This window comes from Arvicanthis niloticus, chromosome 10 (assembly GCF_011762505.2).
Source record: "Arvicanthis niloticus isolate mArvNil1 chromosome 10, mArvNil1.pat.X, whole genome shotgun sequence".
Classification (NCBI taxonomy): Eukaryota; Metazoa; Chordata; class Mammalia; order Rodentia; family Muridae; genus Arvicanthis; species Arvicanthis niloticus.
The window spans coordinates 62013217-62038582 of NC_047667.1; the positions used below are offsets into that span (position 1 = coordinate 62013217).

General features: G+C 41.6%; 1 protein-coding gene across 1 annotated transcript in view; it reads left to right on the plus strand.

Annotated features, from left to right (window-relative positions):
• Ush2a (usherin) overlaps positions 1–25366 on the plus strand; it is a 681657-nt gene that overhangs the window by 417600 nt on the left and 238691 nt on the right. The window contains exons 39-40 of the mRNA XM_034512972.2: positions 23215–23365; positions 23952–24094. Of these exons, the coding sequence (XP_034368863.1) occupies positions 23215–23365; positions 23952–24094 (294 nt within the window). The remainder of the gene's footprint in view (positions 1–23214; positions 23366–23951; positions 24095–25366) is intronic.

Sequence of the window (25366 nt, forward strand, 5' to 3'; positions counted from 1 at the left end):
CACTGACTTCCCTTCTTATTGTAATGGATGATGTCTTATCTAGCAGACTACAGATTCATGGAGAAGAAAAAAATTGCTGAAAGGTGAGGGGTACAGAGAGGACTCAGAACGGGTCTTCTCCCTCCGTCTCTCAGCATGTGCACATGTGCACATGTGCAGGGTCTCTAGGAACACGATAGCCCACCTGATCTGTTACTTTCCTCAGTTTCCAGTTATTCAGGGTCAACTGGGGTCTGAATTGTTAAATAGAAAGCTCCAGGAGTAATCAATTAATGACTTTTAAATCATGTGGTCTTCTGACCAGCATGCTAAAGCCTCATGCTGCCTCATGCCAACTTTGGCCCAGGGTTTTCACGATGTATATTGTTCTCAGTTGCTGTTCTCTTATTACCATCTCAGTTACCAGATCAACTGTCCCATTCTCACGGGGCTTGTGTTCAAGTCGCCCATAGTTTATTCAAGAGTAGGGTTGCTGGCAATTAGGGTGTGCAGCATCAAAGCTGTAATGGGAGATATTATCAGCTTAATGTGTAAAGAAAAAGGGAGTCACGTGCTGAGACTGCTAAAATCTCCTGGTGTGTCTCAGACCTGTTGCTCTCAGTGAGGAAGGGCAACAGTGTCATGTCCTCAGCGAATGATAATGGGTGCTGTATTTCTTTTTTTGCCTTCGTTTTCCTGTGACTACATGGATCTAGTTTTCCTCTTAGAACAATGAGAGGGAAGGATGAGTCCTCCCTGGCTCAGAATATGGGCTCCACTGCTTTGTTTCTTGCAGTTCACACTCCATTTCCCTGTCCATAGAGACATGACTTCAATCACAACCAGTCGATCCTGGGAGGGGAAGCAAGGCATGACAGCCAGGAACCAAGTGACCTCAGGCAGTAGTAAAAACAGACTCCTTGGAAGCAAGCTTAAGTTAGACAGCTCATTTTAATGCGGGGAACAAAGGCTATCAAAACCTTTGGGAAATAGGTAAGGACTTTGGGGTGAGTGGACAGCATTGGCTGGAACCAGGGTGGTTGGGATACCTCATTTGCATAAGAAGGAATTCCAGGTGCTGCTGGACATTAGCTTATAAGGGGAAAGGAATTCTAACCTGGCTACTGGGCTATATGACCTCCTCCAGTGGGCAAATATGTGAGTACAGGGAGGCCTACAGTCCAGGGGCAGGGGAGCGATTGACTCCTGTCAATCTCAGGATGAGATTTTTCAGGTTTAGACACATCCTTGACCCAACTCTTGCTCCAGGCCTGCTCCCCCAGTTCCATGGCTCCCTGGTCCCACATCTTCTCATAAGTGATGTGTGCTTCATCAGAGCCATGAAAGGACACCATTCAATCAGCAGAGGGACATGCCATGCCACATGCTTAAACCTCAGATTGTATGAGTGGCCAGCTATTGCCCTGGGAATGGTCTGAAAATGTAGCCAGCACTGGAGAAAGCAGGGTGGGTCAGAGCAAAGCATAGTGGGCTGCTAAAGATGGTAGGTAGTTCTGCCATCTAATGATATTATTCCTGAGTTAACGTAACTGCTAAAACCCTCTTGAGTAAATTGGTCTCTGGTCATTTACATCACCCATAAATTCCTAGAATAAACTGATCTCTGGACTAGCTATAAGTTTCTGTACAATGTTCTGACCTAAAGTTTATGAGAACTGCCTGACCACTTAACTACTGTCTCTCTGCTTCTGTAAAATGCTGGCTTGCTGCAGATGTCCAAGCTGCCTTTCTGTACATGTCACAATTGTGGTTTTTGTCTTTGAAAACTCAAAGAAACTGGAGGTCAAGACTGCTTCCTGCTACTCTGCTTAGGGCAGCCCCACTGGTGATAAACAAAGACTCCACATGACTTACTCTGTCATCTTGTTAGGTTCTCTCTTGAGATGCTCCATAATAGAAGATAGGTTTGATGCAGGTGGTAGCACTGGCCAGTTGAATCCAACGCTACTGAAGATCAAATCTTTGGGTTTTTCTCTCACGGGAGCCAATTAGTTCTTTTCATGATCTAAGCCTTGGAGTTGGGCTTTACCATCTAGAAACAAGATGCTTGGAGGGAGGTAGATAAAAGTAGACAACAGGGCCCACAGCCTTCTTGCAAACTATACCAAACTGGAAGCTTGATACTCCTGCCAACTTTTGTCTAAGCACTCAAAGGAGGAAATTTCCAGAAGCAAGCCTGATACAAAATAAAACAATCACTTCTAAGACTATTTGACTGCTGGCCAGCCATGGAGATACTCTTGCCCTGAGGGGTGCTCCCTTGCCCTTGAGGTGCTCCCTTGTCCTGGGGATGCTCCCTTGCCCTGGGGATGCTCTCTTGCCCTGGAGGTGCTCCCTTACCCTGGAGGTGCTCTTAGAGCCACTGCATCCCTAGTCTCCTGAGAACATCTGTCTCCATTTACATGTCTCAACACCAAGTCTCACCAAAACCCTTTTTCTAATCAGCTGCTAGATTTGACCTCAATGTTTGCCTTAGAGGTTTATTGGTGTGAAGAGACACCATGACCAAAGCACTCTTATAAAAGAAAACACTTAGTTGGGGCTGGCTTAGAGTTTCAGAGATTCAATCATCTGAACTCAGAGGTTCAGAGTTAACAACATGGCAGTGTGCAGGAAGACATGGTACTGGAGGAGCTAAGAGTGCTACTTCTTGATCCAAAGGCAGACAAGATGAAACTTGTTGAGGTAGATATTTAAAAATGGCCGCTAATCGAGCAGACTATCTAAGCTGCAACAGCTTTGCCTAGCTCAGCCATCATGTTCTGTGGCCAGAGGCCACATGCACAGCACAGCTAGAAACAGCTAGCCAGAAACACCAGCCCTGCCACCCACAAGACACCAGTGTGAAAGATGGCTCTGCCAACCTTCCATGCTGTCTCCACAAGGCTGGGCACTGCCCAGACCATCCTACCAACCACACAGGCTTGGTACAAATGAGACTCTAATGCTTAGATTATCCAAAGTGTTTGGTGAAGCTCAATAACAAGATGATCATACAATCAGAGGTGTAACCCAATACCCAACCTAGATATCCCAACTACCTTTGACTGCTAGAGACATGCACACTTCTGCCTCCATGTTCCCCTCTCTCTCGTATCTTAGCTCCACCTCTTCCTTCTCCTCTTCCACTCCTTACTCCTCCTTTTCCTCTCCTTACTCCTCCCACCTTAGCTCCTCCTACATATTGTCTTCCAAATTGAGTGGAGATTGAACATAGAAGACCTCAAAACCAACCTCCACTTCCTCCAACAAGGTCACACCTACTCCAAGAAGGCCATATCTCCTAACAGTGCCACCCCCTATGGCCAAGCATTCAAATACATGAGTCTATGGAACCATACCTATTCAAACCAGCACAGTATTCTTCTGTGACTTGAGCTTCTCATGGCTGAATTCTCATCCCTAATCCCCAGTACTCCCCAGAGCATAGTCCATCACAAACCAAGGGAAGTATCATTACCTGAGAACTTACTCCATATTCAGACTCCTTTGCTTTTCCCTGAGTATGTGTATGTAATGTGTAAGGAAGGTATGTGCCTGTTTGTATAGTATATATACAGGCACACATACATCTAGAGGTGAGTGTATACATGTGAGAGCATGTGTGTGGAGAGTGCACATGTAAGTGCCTGTGTGTGGCATGTACACATGGGAGTGCATGTGTGTGGAGGCCCTAGGGTGACATCAGGAATTTCTCTCAATCAGTCTTCATGTTTTCCATAGAGGCAGAGTTTGTCTACTGAACATCCCATTCTTACAGCAAGTCTGCCAAGCCAGTGGGCTTACCTGCCCATTTGCCATATAGATGGATAAAAGTTCAAATCCTTGGCCTGTATCATGCTTATTGCATAAGAGTCAAGTGTGTAACCACTTAGCAACCTTTCCAATGCCTAAGATCAAATTCTTCAACTCCGCCCTCCAATTACTAAACTAGATTTCCTGAGACTGAAGCTCTATTTTAATAGTACCCTTTCCTCCCTTTCTAGCCTAGGTAATTCAGATATTCTAGTTTGGCAGCTGTGGAGCTGGATCATCTTTAAAATACCCACAAAGCAAACGTCACCAGATCTTTTTCAAAATGATACTCCACACTTGCAATTAAGACACAGGCGAGTAGGCCAGCCAAGTTTCCATGGCTGTCTTAGCTTTGAATATAGATACTCTGTTCTTAGGGTCAGAGGCCTTCCCCACAGTTTTTCTGAATGGGATGGAAACAGATAAGGTGGACAGCTGGTTCCAGATGCTGAGCCCCACCTGCTGCACTAGAAAGCACCATGTTTATGCATGAAGGAATGTTAATCAGCCCTACCCTGAGGATGCTGTCATGGAAATTTCCTCTGCTCCTGGATTCCTTCACAGGACATCTGTTATCAGGATCTCCATGTAACTAAAACCCGAATCTCTTCCCTCTGGGTTTCCTGAGGAGCTTCTCATAATTTGATTACATCTTTATCCTGGGTTCCAGGGTTTGATGACTTTAGGACTATAAGAGTTAAGATCTTTCCTTCTCTAAGGTCATTTATACAACTCCACAGAGTCTCCTGATGTGATTACCAGTTGCCAAGAGAACCAGTAAGATGATGTAGTGTTTTATTTGACAAAAAAGGGTTCTTTGATGCAGTAGTTATTTATACCATGGGAGCCTCTTTGGGTGCAGGTCTTTCTCTCTTACTTTTTATTAGTACATATTAATTGTATAAAACAATGAGATCCGTTGTGGTTTACATACATGCATGAGATGCCCTTTGATCATACCAGAACTGAGTTCTCACAAAGTCTGCAAGAAGACTGCTCTTTGACCTTTGTTTCTACACAAGTTGGGGGACCACAAACGCCTTGTAACTAGGCCTTTACACTCATACAACTAATGAAGGGAGAGCCTAACCCCACAGACCCACCTGAGATTTTTCTGTCATCTCATGCATACATAGCACACATTTTTAGGCTCTGTCCATCAACAGGAACTGAAGAAGTGACTTGGCTCTACAACTGTGTCAAATCTAACTTCAAGCACATTGATTGGCTGGGTCATTGACAGTTGAAAACCTGACGGTGGGCCGAGAGTAGATCCCCGAGTTAACGTGCTAACTGATGTTTTTCAGCTTGTCATCTACGTAGTGAGGGGGCAATTCCCTGAAACATATTTTACAAGTCTCACAAAGTAGCATGATGCAGAAGCAATGTGCCATAATACACCTGCCATGTAGAAGGTAAGGGGACAACCAACTTGGTCCATCCACTCCTGGGGAGGTTACAAGGAGGAAATTACCACCAAGAAGCCAAACAACCTCTTTCACACTCACCTACAAATGTCTACCACATACTTGAATTAATCAACATATAAAACAAGTCTCAACCTAAAAGTGACTGCCACACAGACCTGGGAACCTGGAGCACACATAAAGGTAGGAGGCAAGACCAGCTCCGCAAAGTGACCTCTGACCTCCACCAGAATGTCATGGCTCACATGCCCACTCATATACACATCATATACATATACTCACATATACACAAAGCAATCATTTACATATACTCACATATACATATACACAAAGCAATATTACACTTGTAACAAAAAATGTTTTAAATTAAATGTAAAAAAAAAATTAAAGCCTACTATACACTCAGAAGAAAATGTCAGACTGACTCTGCTGCTCTGTTTAGGAGAGGCTTTGCTTTCTCTGGAGGCATCCCTTCTGTACTTCTAGCTCATGAAAGACTTCAACTTGGAATACAGTGTTCAAACTTTGACTTGTGTGTGAAATTTTAGATTTTTCCCCTCTTCTATTTGCTGTTGCATTCAGATGTTGCAGAGAAAAGTTCATTAAAGCATGTTCAAATGTGTTTACTAAGTATTAGTATGTCACAGTAGGGTCATTATTGTTAATTACAAACTTGTCGTCTCATTGGGCTGGTATTAAATTTCAGACCTTTCTATTAATTCTCTCTGTGTCTCAGAGGAGATGAGTGGGTCTGATCTTTAGATTGAGCAGAGAGTGTGTTCTTCTCATGACATGCAATTTATCTCATGGAACTAACTTTCTAAAAGTTAAAAACAAAGTTCATGAAAGACAGGACAAGAGCCTACTTCTATAATGACTAATGAATAAATACATTCATCACTAAAGACCCTTTTGTGAACAATATTAAAACCCTACAATCTGGCAGAGACATTTTTTTAAAATGGGGTATTGTCAAATATTATAGAATTTACCACTATTAACAGTGTGATTGTGTGAACAAAGTATTTCCTGGAACAGCCACACCAATATCCAATGTGTCTTCTGGTAAAAGAAAGACCATTTCCTCATCAGAACCTGAATTTGGGCCCTTGAGAGATTAGTTTGTAAAGTGCTTCCATGCAAGCAAGAAGACCTGAGGTTGTCCTTGCAGCACCCACACAAAATATTATTCATGAGTGGATCTTCCTGCACAGCCAGAGAAGAACCTCTGGGTTTGGCCAGCCAGTCTAGCCAAATTTGCAGGCTCTGTGCTCAGTGAAAGAATGTGTCAAAAAGTAAGGAGAAGAGCAACCTAGGAAGATGCATCAGGTTGACTTCTGTTCTTTACATGACCCCACGCAGGTTTGTATTCACCAGCATACATGTACACACACACATACACAAACACACTCACACGTGCACACATACACATGCACACACAAAAGAAAACCTTGGGTTAGAAGCATGACCACAGAAAAGGCTTGAATATTTCAGGCATGCAGTTGCTTCTTATCAGTCATTTAAAGATTTTTTTTTTAAATCTTTTTAAAGACATTGAACCAGAGTTCCTGTAACCCATGGGATTCAACAGTGTTTTTGCTTGTTTATAATTTTGGTTATAGGGTCTTCCTTGTTAGGTTGGTACTGGGCAAGGGGTGTCCACATAGAGAAAACCAGCTGGTGTGTAAGTGGGTGCTTAGCCTTGGAAATGTAGGCAGTCAGTGAGAAAACTCACCCAAAGGTGCTCGGTTCCAAGCCCAATGACTTGAGTTCCATCCCTAGAACCCACAGGGTGGAAGGAGTAAAAACACCCCAGCAAGTTATCTTCTGACCTTCACACATGTACCGTGGTACAGGCCCCCACAATCAACATCAGCATCGCCATCATCATCATTATTTATAATATAATAAATATAATATAATATATAATATCTGATATCGAATACAATTTAATATAATATGTAATGTTATAATAATATTTAGAGCTATAAATACTAGTAACTATTATCTAAATTTTTATGAAAAACAGAAACCTAAGTGGAAGAGATGAGTGGACTGTTTGTGGTATATTAATTTATAAGGAAGAAGTATTTTGAAAATCAGAGCAGTTGTTTGGGAGCCAGGACTTGCGGGTAGGAAAGGCATTGGGTCTGCCTCAAGTCTCTGGTATGTGTTCTCTCTGCCTTGGAAATCTATCTGTCTCGTGTCTCTGATATCTGTTCTCTCTGCCTTGGAAATCCCTTCCTCACCCACAGTTTCTGAGTCTTGATGTTTAATTTAACAGAAAGGTCTTTGAGAAACACAACAGGGGGTTGCTCCTGGTCGTTCTGGCATTGAGGAAATTGAAATGTACATGTTTTTTTCTCATTTATCAAAGAAGGGTAAGAATCTAAAGTGACATTTTATATCAAATGAATTATGAACTGTGTACATTGTACCTAAGGGAACAACAACTAAATTAGGGCTCTGGATAAGAAGGAGCACATGACAGACACACACAGAAATAGGTTTTTAATAAAACATACAGTAATTTCTGGAACTGTGTCTGACAACGACATGCTGTCTCATACTGGAAGTTGGAAACACATGCAGCCTTTTCAGAAATGTATATGATTTAAATGTATTTTAGAAATATCCGCAAAAGATTAAACCTAAATTTCATATGGCATGGGGCTTACAGCCCAAGAAAAGGTCTCAGATATCTTAGAGGTTATTTGTTTTTCTCAATTCTTATTTTCTTAGACATAAAATTGTAAATTATTTCTTTCTTTGAAAAGACAAAAGTGTAGGTTATGTGTGGAGAAAAGATATCCTATAAGATAAAAATGACTTCCATGAACATGTCATGTGCCATCCTTTCTCTATCTGTAGCACCTATACACAGACTCACACATAACCAAGATATTCTCATTAACGTCCAAGTTTCTAAAACCACAGAGTCAGGTTCAGATCTCAATGTCCTGTCCTGTCCTGTCCTCTAGGTGACCTGTATGCTTCATACCATCAGGTGTGGCCTCCGGCTCTCTGTTTGTAAGTGGAAAGACATGACAGGTCTACACAGGAAGATTAAGGCTGAAGGTTCTCACAGCACAGAGAGCGTCTGCCATGACCATGGCCACTGCCTCTATAGAAGGACCCGCCCTCCGTGCGTGAGAGGTGGCCACTGCCCATGCAGTACTCTGCATTTTGCTGACAGTAGATTCCTGGGGTGAAGAATCCTCTAGAATTAAGTCCTCCAGGTAGAGGCAAACCATGTGGGATGTGGCTAGTCAGCATTATACTACAGAAGGGGATGCTCTTGGGGATTAGGAACATGTTCTTACTGGTGACACGGCCCCACTGCATCTTATGAAATTATAATGGGGAATGAGCTTGAGTAGTAATGGAAAACCAGTCTTTTAAAGATCTGTCTGTCTGTCCGTCTATCTATCTATCTATCTATCTATCTATCTATCTATCTATCTATCTATGTGAGCACACTGTCGCTATCTTCAGACACACCAGAAGAGGGCATCGGATCCCATTACAGATAGTTTTGAGCAACCACGTGGGTGCTAGGAATTGAACCCAGGACCTCTGGAAGAGCAGTCAGTGCTCTTAACTGCTGGTCCATCTCACCGGCCCAAAAAGCAATTCTTTTAGTTGGGCGAGGTGGCAAATGCTCATAACCTAAGGTATAGGGTAAACTGAGACATGAATATGAAGAGTTTTATGACCAACCTGGACTGAACAACTAGACCATATCTAAAGAAAAACAAGTTTTAATTTAAATTCTCTTGAAAATGCATTTTTTATTTATTTATGTATTTATTTATAGATTGCCCTTTTATTGAAAACAGATGTTTTTCTCCCATAACATATCCTTATTATGGTTTCCTCTTCCTCTGATTCCTCTCAGGTCTTTCCCACCTCCCCTCTCATCCTGATCCACCTCCTTTCTGTCTCTCATTAGAAAACAAACAGGCTTCTATAGAATAATAATAATATAAGACAAAAACAAAACAAAATACCTGACATGTCAGAATTGGACAAAACAAACAGAAGGAAAAGAGTCCAAGAAGAGACAGGAAAGTCAGAGACCCACTCCTTCTTATGCTTAGGAATTCAAAAAAAATGCTAAACTGGAAGCCAAAATATACACTCAAAGGACCTGGTGCAGACCGTGTGTGCCCTGTGAGTGCTGCCTCAGACCCTATGAATTCCTGTAAGCTTCGATCTTACTGATTTAGAGGGCCTTGTTCTCCTGGTGTCATCTGCTCTGGCTCGTACACTCCTCCCATCATCCACACAGTGAAGGGATTGACGGATAAATCCATTTAGGGCTGAGTGTTACTCTCTGCACCTTGTCTGGCTGTGGCTCTCTGCATTTGTCCCCATCTTCTGCAGGAGGAAGCTTCTCTGATGATGGCTGAGCAAGGTACTGCTCCATGAGTGTAGCAGAATATCACGAGGTATCATTTTATTACTCGTTTTGTTTATAAAAGTAGGATTTGGTTTCATACTTGGTCCCTGGGCTGTTGTCTATTCACAGAATCTTGGTGAATCTTGGTCAGCCCAGCAATGTCAGGTATGGCTTCCATCTCTTGGCGTGGGCCTTCAGCCAGATCAGATACTGGTTGATTACTCCCACAAGCTTTGTGCAGCTGGCTTTTACACTAATGTATATCTTACAGGCAGAAGACTATTGTCAATCACAGGGTTTGTGGCTGGGTTGGAATTCCCATACAGACTGAAGAAGGGGCTTTAGTGAGAAAGAGATGGTTTTAAACTTCTAAATTTCCCCCAAGGATCTTTTACATAAAAGAGATAAAAAAAAAAAAATACCTTAGTACTAATTTCACATGTGGTCTATATCAATGTTATATAAGATATTAATTGTGTGACTAAATTGCTAGAAACCTGGCTGGGTGTTGTACCTCCTGAAAACATTCTCAGTCTGAAAATTTGTCAGCTTTTATTCTAAAATTTGATTCAAGCTCTATGATCCTTGAGTTAAAATCGGTACTTAGAAGTCATTTGGTGTTTTCACTTTTCCAGGATCACTGCTGTCTTTAATCTCCTTAAGAAACACAGTGAAGGTCATGACCTTGTGAGCTGAGGCATGCCTTCCTCATACATTCATCTGCTGTAACAAAGTACCACAGGCTGCATGGCTTATCCACAACCGAAGTCTGTCTGTCAGGATTCCAGAACCAGACCAAGACACCAGTGGGTTTGATGTCTGGGGTGAAATACCTTCCTCAGACACAGCTATCTGCTCACCATAGCCTTCCATGACAGAAAGATTAGAGAATGGTGTGGAATCTCTTCAAATACACACTGAACACATTCAGGAAGCTTCTGGGACCTAAGCACCTGCCAGCTCTGAACCCTTGTGATCGCCTAGGAATGGAGATTCCCATAAACACGCACAGATGAGGGGGCATAATCAAATGAAAACAACGTTCTGTATATGGTCTGAATCTTTTATGCCTAGACCTCATTAGTTGAGTGATCAAACATGAACTGAATATTAGATGTAATGGTTGTAATGGTTGTCATGATTAAGATGATTTTTAAAGCAAGTTATTCTGATCCTTCAACCATTTGAACAGCCTTAAAAATGTTTTAAAAGGACTTAATTATAAGTACTTGATTCTATGCTAACTCATTAGATTCAATGGTAAGATAAAAAAAAGGGTTATTCTAAAATACAGTAACATCTTTGCTTTTCTGCCTAAGTTAGGTTCATTTGGCTATTTTCATGTTAGATTCATTTAAAGAAGTAATAAATCAAAACCCCTCTTTTAATTTTTTATTTTACTTTTTATCATCTAAAACAATTTTTAAATTTAAATATATTTTTTAAATGTCCCCTTTCTAAAGAAAGTGGTGTGGACACAAGCCTGTATCTACTTTTTAAAATTATTGGTGTACCTTTTTAACGTCAATAACAATAACTTCTTCAGTATTTAAACTAAAAGTAGAATGGAATTCTTCAACTATTATATTTGTTGTGTGTGTTTTCAGCTATTATTTCAATGACAATAGATTCTAAACAAAGGATGCTTAAATACCCAGATAATAGAGTACAAAAACTAACAATACCGTATAGAAACTAATTGGATAAAAAATTATGGTATTCAAAGTAACAGCAATACTAAAGTAGGTGTTTAGAAATACTAAGAGAAATTCACGTGTCAAAAGCAAAGACGTTAAGTCCAGTGTCTGAATCTAGGAAAGTACTGTAAGGAAAAAAGGAACAAAATTGGTTGGGTGATTGGAGATCCAGGGAAATTAATTCCTGTGGGTGTTCTGGCCACCCCCTTCAGGGCCACTAATTAGTCTAACAATGCGACAGTTCTGCTCCCTAGCTGAACACATAGTGTATCTAATGAAATTCAAAAACCCCTACTTCATCCAGAGCTTTGGGGTGTTGTCAGTGAAGGGAGGGTCCTTCAGTGTGTCTGATGTTCCCCAGCTGACAAATGTACTAGATTGTCTCCCAGCGTCCTCAGAAGCCATACTTCCGTTTTCAGGGCACAGAAAAGGCAGGGAGGGAGTGGGCTGCTTGATCCAGCGAATGCTTGGATGAAGTGGATTGTTTTTCCCAAAATGATCCATAGCAATTAGCATTCAGAGTCATCTTTGTATTCTAGTGGCCAGAGCCACCTCTGCCCCCTCTTCCTGTATGATTGCCATTATGCACTGTACCGGGGGACATCCTCATTTCTTTCCCATTCTAATTAAACCGCTCATAGTGAATACACAGCCCTGTCTACATATCACAAAACAATAATTACTGGAGCCAGGTGAGAGATGCGCCCATTGTGTCCATATTAGCTTGACAGATAATTTGTGCTAATTTTGAGGCAGTCCTCTCAAAGCTCTGAAATGTTGCTGGACTCTTTAAATTCCCAACAGAGATACAATCCCAGCAAATCAGAAACTGAAGGCAAGTGTTGAACCAACTTCAGGATTTAATCGTGAATAGGCTCCAATGTAATCCATCCTGTCACTGAGTTCATGTGCTCTTTTTAAATGAAATTCTTAGAAGCATCTACTCCATCGACAGATCTGTTGGTGTGTGTGTGTGTGTGTGTGTGTGTGTGTTTGTGTGCGTAGGGGAGTGTATGCTTGCATGCTATATGTCCACCTAATGTGCTCTTACATGCATATATTAAGCTGAAGGAAGGTGTCTTGTGCCCTATCACTCCCTCCATATTCCCTTGTGACAGGGTCTGTCACTGTACCTGAAGGCAGGCCAGTGGCCAGGCAGCCCCAGTGGATCCTCCTGACCCCAGCCCCCACAGTGCTAGGCTTACAGTCTCGGGCAACAATGCCCAGCCTTTTTCATGGGTGCACAGAACTTAAACTCGTGGCTTCATACTTATACCAGGTGCTTATACTTATACTCAGGTTACCCTGAGCCCTCTCTCCATTCCCCAGACATCGTTTTTGGGGTCAGTTCTTCCTACACTGGAGCAGAGATCTTGAGGAACTGTGGTCACTTCTCAGCGTGGGATAAAGACCTTACTGCATGCATCTAGTTCTCTGGAGCTTTTCTTTCCGGGTCTCTCTAAATCAATGATGCCTTGATGAGTACAGAAAAGCCCTCTGAATAGTCAGAGATGGGATGGACCCAAGAGACCCAGGACTAGAAAGCTGAAGACATTTTCTCCAAATCTCTGCTTCTGCATTACCCCCAAACACACACACACTTTATTAAATCATAAAGGTTTAAATGACACAATTTAAAGAAATTTTTCTTAAAAAACAAAAACCCTTTTCCTTCCATACCTTTTCATTGTACAATGTTTTCCAACTCTCAGGTTGGTATCCACACTGCAAACTGTTCCTCCAATGCTCCTGTGAGCTCAGTGATAAAGAAGAAAAGAGATGGTGAGTTCTGTGACTTCATAAAATAATAATAATAAATACCCAAAGCAGCTGCTGGACTCATTTTTCTACCATGTTGGCCCTGGGATTGAACTCATGTCTTCAGGCTTGGTGGCAAGCACCTCTATTCTCTGAGCCATCTCATTAGTCCCATGGAGAACTCCCATGATGATTAAATTTGGCAACACAGAGAAAGCATTAGTCCAGAGCTTGGTGTACAACCATACCCAGTATTAGCATGGGCACCTCCATGTGTCTGTCTTTATCAGTGAAAATCAAGATGACAGCATTTATCAAATAGCAACTAGACACGCCATTTACATTGTCTGTCCAGTTAATAACCATTACATAATAAATTCAAACTCTACGAAACTCTGAATTTTGTTCAGTTTCCTTTTTTGGGGCGGGGGGGAGCATAGCTGGACCAATGTTCGTGTAGAGATGCCGGAATACTGTCAGAGCTAGCTCTTTCTTTCTTTCTTTCTTTCTTTCTTTCTTTCTTTCTTTCTCTCTCTCTTTTTCTTTGTCTTTAACATTTTGTAATTTATGACTTTTTATTAGATATTTTCTTTATTTACATTTCAAATGTTATCCCCTTTCTTGGTTTCCTCTCCAAAAATCCCCTATCCCATCCCCCCTCCATCTGCTTCTATGAGAGTGTCCCCCATCCACCCACCCCCACTTCCCTGGAATTCCCCTACACTGGGGCATCAAGCCTTCACAGGACCAAGGGCCTCTTCTCCCATTGATATCCCACACAGCCATCCTCTGCTACATATGCGGCTGGAGCCACGGGTTGCTCCATGTGTACTCTTTGGTTGGTGGTTTAGTCCCTGGGATCTCTGGAGGGCCTGGTTGGTTCATATTGTTGTTCCTCCTGTGGGGTTGAAAACAGCTTCAGTACCTTCAGTCCTTTCTCTAACTCCTCCATTGGGGACCCGGTGCTCAGTCCAATGGTTGGCTGTGAGTATCCACCTCTGTATTTGTCAGGTTCTGGCAGAGCCTCTCAGGAGACAGCTATGTCAGGCTCCGGTTAGCAAGCACTTCTTTGCATTCACAATAGTGTCTGGGTTTAGTAATTGTATATAGACCGGATCCCCAGGTGGGGCAGTCTCTGGATGGCCTTTCCTTCAGGCTCTGCTCTACATTTTATTTTTGTATTTCCTCCCATGGGTCTTTTGTTCCCTCTTCTAAGAAGGACTAAAGCATCCACACTTTGGTCCTTTTGCTTCTTGAGCTTCGTGTGGTCTTTGAATTGTATCTTGGGTATTCGAGCTTTTGAGCTAATATTCACATATCAGTGAGTGCATACCATGTGTGTTCTTTTGTGACTGGGTTACCTCACTCAGAAAAAAAAATGATTTAATGAGTTTTAGGTTACATTTTTTAAATAAACATGATGTCTTTCCTCTGAGGCTTGAAGGCCAGGCAATCTTGGGCTTTTCCTTTAGGGTTGAATCTTGGTGTAGTCTTGATAGATAAGCTAGGACCTGCAGGAAACTTTGCAGTGGCTCAGGGTTATTCAAGCCTGATTTTACTTTATTTGGGAGAGAAAAGGGATTTGCTATTAAACTAGGAATATGAGTCTGTATGTGTTTACTAATGAAATAACAATGCCACTGACTTAGCCTTCAGGGTAAGATATATTTTCTTTATTGGATGATAAGGTTTATTATATAGAAATCAGAAAAATCTATTGTCTTATTGGTCTCATAGTTTTAAAACTGAAATTATGAAAATTCTGGCTCTATTTTAGACTATATAACATCTATATATTGCAATGTTTATACAATGAAAACCATTCAAAGCCACTAAAAGAAGATTCAGTGATTGGTTGCCCATTGGTTGGGTTGCTGGTTTGCTTGATCTTGGCTCCCAGGGCCCACAGGACAAGGTGCCTTGCTAAGAACAGCTGATGTGGGTCTGGACTTAACAACACAATTTTATTTATTTATTTATTTATTTATTTATTTAATATTTTAAGTAGCTCTATCTGCATGACAGAAGAGGGCATCAGATCCAGCTCTAGATAGTTGTGAGTCACCATGTGGTTGCTGGGAATTGAACTCAGGACCTCTGCAAAAACAGCAATGCTCTTAACCACTGAGCTCTCTCTCCAGCCCACAACACAATTTTCTGTTTCTTCCTTTCCCTGTTAAGTCCTGTTTGGTGGACTTTTCATTGTTTTCAAATTACTTGAGGATTACTAGGTAGGCAATCTGAAATATCTCTAGGGTTGAGGCTCCTACAGCCATTACAGTGGTGACATCTTGGGGCTGGGCGGGGGGAGGGGCATTATTCATTCTATCCTAAGTCTCACACTCACCACATCTTTGCTGCTGCCTCTTGTTTGCTGTATCGTTTTGGTCCAACTCATGAAACCCTTGCTATTTGTTGGTGACTACAGAGCACAGGCACTTCAGGCACAAAGCAGATGCTCTTGAAGTGTCCACAGTTTTAAAACGTTACATATGTGGATTGGGGCTGCAGATATGGCTCAGCAGTTAGGATGACCTGTTGCCCTCCCAGTGCACCTGAGCTCAGTTCCCTAGAACCTACATTGAGTGGGTTCAAAATCACCTATGACTGAGCTCCAGGTGATCTGACACCCTCTTCTGGCATCTGTTTGCATCTGCACTCACATGTACACATACCCATGTGTAGACGCACCCATATACAAATAAAATAAACTTAAAGCTTTGTTTTCTATATGCTGTACAGAAATTATATCTAATTATGTTACGTATTTGTATTATATATAACAGCACAGCAAATTATTATAAGATACAGTTGCACATTTATACATATGTGTATGTAAGCATATACATGATTATAAATTAAATATGCATTTTGAAAAGTCTATAAGGAAATGAATAATCAACCATAGCTTAGTGATGGGGATTAAGTAGAGTCAACTTTCTGGATAACCATTAGTCAACAGGAATCTGAATTGATAACTATACTCATTCCAAGTCAACCGATGATTTTGAAAACCATTACCTGGAGATGCATTGATTGAGATACTCATGTTATTATTTATAATACTTAAAATTACTTTGCTCTATTCTCTCTGGTGTTGGGTTTGTGGATGGAATATTCCCCATATAAGAAAACAGTGTATAAAAGATCAAAAATGCATTGTTTAAAATAAATAAAATATAATAAATAAGATTTAATTCCAAAAAATAGTAAAAAAAATATACTTATGACATAGAGAGTTCTCATTATACATAATAAAAATAAACAAAGCTCACTAAATAATATATAAGTACTCTTTTATGTTTAATATAGCATATATTATATATTTTTCCATAAGAAATCATCAGTAATTAACAATGGGGATGTTGAGTTTATGTATGGATAATTTCTTTTCATTTGATTGGTAATTTTAAAATTTTGCATTACATCTAACAAAGAAAAAAAATAAAAGTTCTGTTTAGCACTATGGACTTAAACTGTTAGTGTTGACACACGTTTAGCATTGTTTTGAAAAGAGACCACAGCATGACATCTGCTTTCAAATAGCTCTTCTTACTGCATCTCTGGAATAGTCTTGAAAAAGTGACAGCCAGACTTGAGTTAAGATTCAGCCTGGTTTGACAGAGGAAGCTGGGTCTTTAAGGCAGAGGAAACACGTGTGAAAACAGGCTGCTGTTTCCTGGGTTTGGACTTCATATATGTGGTGCATCCTCTCCCATATCAGTTTCCACCATGAGGAAAGGGACCCCGGAATATATCATGGCAACCTAAGCTCATTCTCCCAGAACTTCTGACTAAACTAGATATTGCTTCCATGAGAACTTGCTTCCACGTGAACGGTTTTGAACTTTTACAGTCTCAGAGACACTTGCTGGTGTGAGGTAAGGTTCCTAGGGAATGGGGAGGAAGCAGAACACCTGCAGTGGTCAGGTAACAAGCAGCAAGAACTGTTTAAGTATATGATTCAAAACTGGAGAGGTGGCTCAGTGGTTAGGAGCACTGGTTGCTCTGGCAGAGGACCACCCACATGGTTATTCAAAAATCTATGTATCTCCAGTTCTAAGGGATCCAACACCCTCTTCTGGCCTCTGTGGATATGGCACCCATGAAGACAGACAGACAGACAAACAGACAGACAGACAGACAGACAGACAGACAGAACCTCAGACACAAAAAATAAAAGTATTCTTTTTATAAAAAGAATGAAATGAAGAATGAATGAAAAAAATTCAACCTCCATCGAAGCTTAATTTTTCAATATTGTAAATGGTAGCCTCCTGTATTTATTGAATAGATGCAGTACTTTTTCTGCATTCCGAAGCACCTACTGTAACCGGATGCCTAATGGAGTGAACTCAGAGTGGTGTCCTCAAGCCAGAATCGTGAGTCGAAATTCTTACTCTGCAATAACCAGTTTTGTGATTTGAGATTAAGTATTTAACTTCTATTAGCCTTGCTCTTTTGATCTATACTACAAAAAGATAAGTCTGTGATTTTTCAAGCATAATTCCCAGGACTGAAAATGATTACGTTAAGGAACCTGGAGTATAGGATGCGTTTAAAAACTTAGCTCCGCTGAGGCTCCATGTGGCCGTGGAATCTGTTCAAATTGAAGTGCTACTGTTCAGTGACGCTCTGCTTGCACATCCTTGGGCTCAAGGTTGGCTGTCCATTTGTTAGCACATCTGCACATTGCCCATAATTAATATCTTTTTAAATGACATATGGTTCGGTGACTGGAAATCGAGTCTTGCCTTCTGTTTCAATTTGTTCATGACTCAATGACTTAGTTTATGTGTCTGAACTTTAATTTTCCATCCAGGAAACGAGAATTTAGACATCCTTGCTTCTTCTGTGGCAATTTCAGAAAGTGATGGGGAAGTTTGTTGGCCGTGGCTTTGAACAGGTGCCAGGTTATCTAGCCGTGTGTTAGGAGCACACATGGATAAAGGGCCACAGTTTTATTTTATGTTAACAGGAAATTTTACATAATTAAAAAAATCCCTCTACTCTCTACAGTGAGACGTTGAGGATAGGGTCAAAACCTTGGCTGAACCAGCATGAAACCAGGACCTGAGTTCAAAGAGCACAGGAAGCTCTGGTGATGCCTGAACCAACTGGAATGAGGTGGAGACCCTGATTAACCTAGACGAGCCACCCATGGCAAATGACCCTTGGCAGTGTCTAAATAATCCTCAGCCCTTTGAATAACACGGTGAGGCACAGTACGGCCTGGACGTTGGGAACTTGTGAACCCTCCAGTGCTCTTGGCTATCCATTGTATTGACTGCATGCTTCATGGTAATGTTGCCAATTGCTGGCTTACCCACCACACAGAAGGTTGATGACTGAGTCCTCCTTTGCACATGCTCTGCCTTCTCCTCCCCCAGCAAAAAAAAAAAGACCTTAATGTAAAATAGTATTTGCTATCACTTCCGTAAATCCATCAAGTAAAGTTATTGTGGCCAATGAATGTGTGGTTCCCCACTGAGTAGAGGTCAACTTACCAGTGACCATGCCTTAAAGAAAACTGACTCCTGCTACTTCAACGACTACCAATTACCAATAGTTAACTTCACTAGGGGTGAGACTCCATGCCCACCTCCCGTCTCCATGCTGAGATTTTGTCTGACTTGTGATTACACGGGTTTTACATGTCTATGATTAAGGTTGAGAGATTCAGTAGACCATAGGTGTGACAGTAGTTCAATGGGAGTCCGTTTAAAATGCTGCCCACTTAGCAGAGTAATAGTGGGTGATCCATTACAGGAGTGGCCCGTCGAGCCACAGATTCTTGGTCAGGTGTGTTTTAACTTGAGAGGCCTCACATCCAATCAGAAAGTGGCTGGTTGCCCTGGTTACTCCCATGGCATTTCTCTCACGTTGGCACCAGTGTGCATGTCTTGACAAGGCAGTCTTCACTGTGGGCATATCGGTGATGACTTCTCTCTTCTGAGAGCATGCATAGTGTCTTCCAGCACTGTGAAGGCTGGGCAGGAGGAAGAAAGTTTCCAGGTGAACCCCAGCTTGATTCCTCCATGTGTGATGATTCAAGTATGAGTTATTTTAATTTAGTGCAAATTAACATAGGTTTCTTTGGCAACTTAATACAGTATTTGAATACACTCTTTTGAAATTGGGGGGGGGGGAGAGATGACAAATAAAAACTGATGTATAAGGGAAATTTGGAGAATTCTTTTTCTCCTTATCCCTTATCCTTTTGGTGCTGACAGACTTAGCAGTCACCTATATGAAGAACAATAAACCCTACATTTTCTGTGTAGATGCAGCCCACGGGGTTCTATAAATATGTTAGGACCAAGGCTTTAGGACAAGTGTGACCTGTCTTGTTTGAATGGGGTGCTGGGTTGTTGTTGTTGTTTGTTTTGTTTTGTTTTTAAGGCTGTGTCCAAAAGTCTATTATTTTTAAAGTTTAATAATATCATGTATTCCAAATTGCACCATCTCAACTCGTTCAGTGTGTGATTTACTTGCGGCCCTCTGTATTCTCTTTTTTTTTTTTTGCCTTCGAAAGAAGGCTGAATTTGAAATTTTATTAAAAACTCCCCTTCCTGTGGATTTATAGCTGGGGGTAGCTGTTTTATCCGATTGCCATGTAGAATTAGTATTTACTGGTCAGGATGTTTTGATTCAGGAGGCTGTCTGTAGCATGCTTGCCCCGCGAGGGTCATATGAAACTTGAGAGAGGCTTTTTGAGCAGCATGGCATCCTGGGAACAATATATCAAGCAGATAGATACAGGGCACTCCTGTTGGCAACCAAGCTTGGAGTTATGACTGGCTTCCAGTTATTGCTTTCATGCAAAGGAGCCTCTGAGGAAATGGGCCCAGGATAAAAGGGGCTAAGCAGAGAGAAAGAAGGCTTTTGGGAGGGAGAGTCGTGCAGAAATCACGGACGATGGCCGTTTCCTGACAAACGTGTTGCAGCTCTGTATAATTGAAGGGCGAGAAACCCATGATGAGCACGTGGTTGCGAGCACATTGTTGCTCGGTGCGAGAAACCGATGAACACGTTGTTGCTTGGTGGGTCAGAAGAGGCTGTGTGCCACTTGAAGATTATGGAGGACTCTTTGGGGTTCTTCCCTCCAAGCCGGCTGCGCAGTGCTGTAGCTCTCATGCGCGGAGGGATTTTAGTACGCATGTTAAAACTAATTATTTTTCCAGGCTTATGTTTTCAGACAAATACTCCTTTTAGAATTCAGTGAATGGCACACTCCTCAGTATAGATGCAATAGATAAAATAGTAAATAAGGGTTATAATTTTATGTTACAGGCGGTGTGAGTCTTAAATTTTAATTTTTGTCTGTTTTGTAGCATTCTGTATGTATGCCCTTGTTAAAAACCAGCTAACGAATATGTACCAAGTGCGCTGAGAGCCAGTTCCTAGCTCTCAGGGCACTCGCTTGGCACAGGGGACCAACCCTTCTCTTCTCCTTTGGTGACCCTTCATTCCTTGGTACCTAGCACCTTGGTACCTTCTCTTAATTTTCTTCCTACTCCCTAAACCCAATTACAGGTAGATTCCTGGGCTCAAGTTCTAGGACCCCCCTTCTGTATTAATCTCCTCTGCCCTCAGACTCTAGTTAAGTTCACAAGTCTCAACCTTTAAAAACCATGGATCCATAATCTCTACCCAGATATCTGAAATGTCTTCCTTGATCTCTCTACTATAAAATCCTACATAGTATACACATAGTGGATTACATGGGTAAGACGGAGATCTGTCTCACCCGTCCCCCCATTACCTGTACCCCATGGATTACATGGGTGAGACACCCCTCTGTATCACCCCTCCCCCATTACCTGTGCCCCACCTCAGCACTTATCAACTCAGGAATGAGGTTACCAGTCACTCAGATGTCCAGGCTGAAAAACGGTAACATTGCTCTTGACTTCCTTACTGACAACACGCTCCCAACCAGGTGACAGCACATCTCCCAGCCATCATCATTACTGCTGAAGCAAAAGCCTCTGCCACTGTGTGTCGGGCTTACCTCAACAATGGTGTCTGTTTCTACTCACGTTCCCTCCTACCCTCTTCCTCAACCACACACAGTGGGACTTTTAAGCTTTTAATCATACTGTTTCATTCTCTTTACCAAACACATTGTCCATTTGAGAGGAGATCCTAGTCCCTTTCTAGGATTCGAAAATCACTCAGAAGGAGTCCTTGTCTTCCTCCTGCCCTCTACGCCAACCACACTGGGCAGAGTGGCTCTGTGTTGGACAGAGTGGCTCTGTCAGCTCCCTTAGAGCGTCCCCTGCTCTCTGGCTTCTTTCTGTTCTCTTCACAGCCATCCTCATGTCCATCTCTCGCACCCCCTAAGGTCTCTGCTCATATCCCCTGATCACATGCCCTTCCTGTGAAACCGACCTGAAATATTATCCAATCAAGTTACATACTCTATTGTACTCCTGTGTTCATTCATGTCTCAGGCTGTTGTTTTGTTTATGTTTATTTATTCACTGGGTGACAGGAGGTCCAAATACCTGGGGGTCAGAGGACAGCTCACAGCAGCAGATTCTTTCCTTCCCAAGTGGTTCTTGGGAACAAGCGTGGTCAGACTCAGGAGCAAGCATCCCTCCCCACCAAGCCACCCCATTGGCCTCATCATGTTTTGTTGTCTGTTTGTTTAGGGTCATTTCTCCAGGCCTCTCATCGTTGTCCAGTATCTGTCCCTGCATCGTTTCATTGCCTAATCCCCTCACTTACACATGTGCTCCACAGGGAGATACCTGTTTCACTCGGTGCTGCTTTCCCCTCCATGGGAAGAACACTACTTAACACAGAGCAGAGCCTCCATAAATGTGTATTGAACAAGTGAATGAATTATTGATGAACTCAAAGCCCTTACTGAAGATTGATGAAACATGTAATCTAATTCTTCCCTCCTCATCCTTGCCTATTCATCAGCCTCGTGTTCACAGCCAGGGTCTCCCACACTGTAAAGCACATAAAACCCACATACATTATAAGTGTGTGTGTGTGTGTGTGTGTGTGTGTGTGTGTTGAAAGCAGACCACAATACTTCATTTGTTTTCATTATAGTACCAACAATATATTATTATGTTAGTAAATAACCTTAAATAGCATGAATTAGTAAATAGTATCATTGTATTAAGTTTTGCTCAGGAAAGTTTAACTCTAATGGAGTGATAAGGATGATGGTGGTGGTGGTGGTGGTGGTGATTCCTGGAATTCAAAGTAAGGTATTCTGTTGATACATAGTGTGATTTTTGTACCCATCAGGGAAAATTATCCCTGAATTAAAGAAAACACAGGCTCCGAGTCACTCGATGATCTTCCTGAAGTCTAGAGCTCCGTTTAATCTGCTTTTGAGTCTCTGCTGAATCTTACAGCAAACGACGTGACTGATTCATGCAAATTCCAATCGTTGAGAAAATTAAATAATTATAATAGTCCTGTCAAAACACTTTTAAAGAAAAGGCTTTATTTCTTATTCATCCCTACTGTGCTCACCAAGAGTTTCCAGTGGGTTCTCCCAATCAGTAAAACCTAGGCATGTTAGTGAGAACAACGCAGTGTGAAAAGACTTCAAACTGTGGAGACACAATACGGAAGTTTAGTTTTCATGTTTTCTTGGGAAGACTAAAGATCGAAATGTGAAATCATTGCAGGGAAGAACCACATCAGCAAACTCCTTATCCTTCCGAAGAGAAGGAACACAGCCCACTGTGTCCAGTTAGTGCTACAGATAAGGGACCACAGGTGACATAAGCCAGAGGCATAAAACCCGGACGGTGTCAGCACTCAGTCTGCTTAAAACCAGGTTCAATTAAAAGTTACTCGATGCTTGCTTCATTACATTTCCTCTGTGCTTTCAATTAGATAAACGGAAGTATATGTGGAAACAGGCTCCGGATTCTTTGGTCTGGAAGCTTGGGCTTTTACGTCCGAAGCGCTGACGTCATTGCGGAGATGAACAGGGAGGAAGTACAGCGCTTCAGGAACGAAAATGTTAAATTAAATGGACTGTGTTTAACGTCGCTGTTGATCCTGAGGAACAGTTTTCCAGCGTGCGGAACATTTCCACTCCACCCAGCATATGTCCCTACAGTTTTCTCTGCTCTAATTCATCCGTGTTTCCCGACAGCTCCAGATGGCCTGCTGTCTCCCAGGCTTGCAGCTGCCACTCCAACCAGTCTTCAGGTTGTCTGGTCTACACCAGCTCGCAACAACGCTCCGGGCTCTCCCAAATACCAGCTCCAGATGAGGCCTGGCCCCTCCACCCGCGGCCTTCTAGAGTGAGCATTCCACTTATGTCTCTTCCGATGAGCTGGCTTATACAGTGTCCGTATTTTTAAAATGTTCTTGTAATAATGAGAACTGAAGAGCGAGTTGGTTAATGTTTGCAACAGAATCAGGTGTCTTTTAAAAGTTCAAATGAAGTAAAACGTGAACAAACATCTTAGTGGGTATAAATTTGCTTTGCAAAAAAAAATCTAGTGTTTCTTTTCATAGCAAAGAAAGCAACATTTCCTCACATTCTTAAGCCTGTAGCGAATACAAGTGTCACACATTGGAATAGAACTGGAACTTTAAACTGGACTAAACGGTGAAGAAACTGTACGACTGTCCCTAATGTCCTCAGAACAGACACTGTCCTCCTTGCAACCAGAATTTATGTTCTCAGTAACATAAGAGAACAAAGTCTCTCCCAATGGCTGTTTGTTCTGCAGTAGATATAATGTAGTGGGCTAAAATACTACTACTTAAATCTATGTTGGTATATCTGAATACCTTTTGCAGTATAATTTGACTGATTCTTTTTTCTTTGTTTTGATTATTTGATGTCTAAACCTCTCTAACGGTCATTTCTTTCCCGAGTAGATTATTCCCCATTCCTTCTGCATCGTTAAGCTATGAAGTGACTGATCTCCAGCCGTTCACAGTGTATGAGTTTCGGTTGGTTGCCACCAATGGCTTTGGCAGTGCATACAGTGCTTGGACCCCGCTCATGACTACAGAAGACAGTAAGTAGGCCAACTGTACAAAGTCAAACATCAGTTACAGTAGTGTCCCTTAACTGCCTTACAGTTCTCAAAACAAGGACATAAGCCCCTCCAGATTTCCTGTGGTCGAATGGCAATATCTCCACCAGGTTAAGAGAGGAGAGGGGTGGTTAGTCTCGATAGAAGGAAGAACACTGTGAACCCAGAAAGATGGAGGGGTGGACCCAGAGACAGAAAGAAGGAAATGTCAATCGGCTATGACATGGCAATAGTCTGCCCTTTAGGATACAGAAGGAACAAGGAAAGATTGTGGTCTTCTGCACATTTGCCAAATGTGACATGTTTTGGAGAATTTCTGGAGGGCAGGTGGTGATGAAATGTGGGGTTTCAGTGTGGCAGCAGTAAGAGACTCACTGGAAGCATGCACCATCCTACTTTGACATAGGTACTAAATAGACTGTCCAGGTGGGTAGAGCCTGAGGAATGATGGGCAACAGAGGCTAGATTCTGCCTTATTTGACTAACCAAGAATTCCTTAGATTTTTTTTCTTACATTGAAAATAAAATTATAATCAGTAACATTTAAGAAATAAACACATAGATATAATATCTGGTTTATAGTAACTATATCTATAAAAGCCAACATATTAAGACAGGTATTCTTTTTATTTTTGTTCTAATAAAGTTGAAAATAAAATCAACATACTCAGTTTAGGAAGACAATACTTTTAACAATGAGGTTTGGGGGTTAATCCTGTCAAGGCTTTTAATCACAGGCTCCTAAGGAGAGGTTGTTCAATGCACATTTACCATTCTGGTTTTATAGCCAACAAGAGCAGGAGTGACCTTCAATAATGCAAGCCAACAACACAGAGGTATAACAATACCTAAAATAATACAAATTTTGTAATTAAGTAGCTTATTAATTTTTGTAATATCCAGAGTTTCTTTAAATACTTAAAGATAATACATAAAATGTGTCTGAATGGAAACAATTTTTCATCTTTTATATTTACTTTATCTTTAAAATGCCATCACAAACAATATAAATGCTGTCTCTGTGCCTTCCACACTCCTGGAATAAAGTTAGACAACTTGATACAAGGGTGTATTAGATTTTTTTTTTTTTGTCCCAGGGTGCTACTCCAAATATCAGTATGGAGAAGAAATGTACCCAAGATTCAGGAATCACTGATGTTCAGCCCTCAGGTAGAACATCACACACACCCTGGGAAATCAGACACCGTGGTCACCATGGTATTCAAATTTATGGACTGGAAAGCTCACATTCAA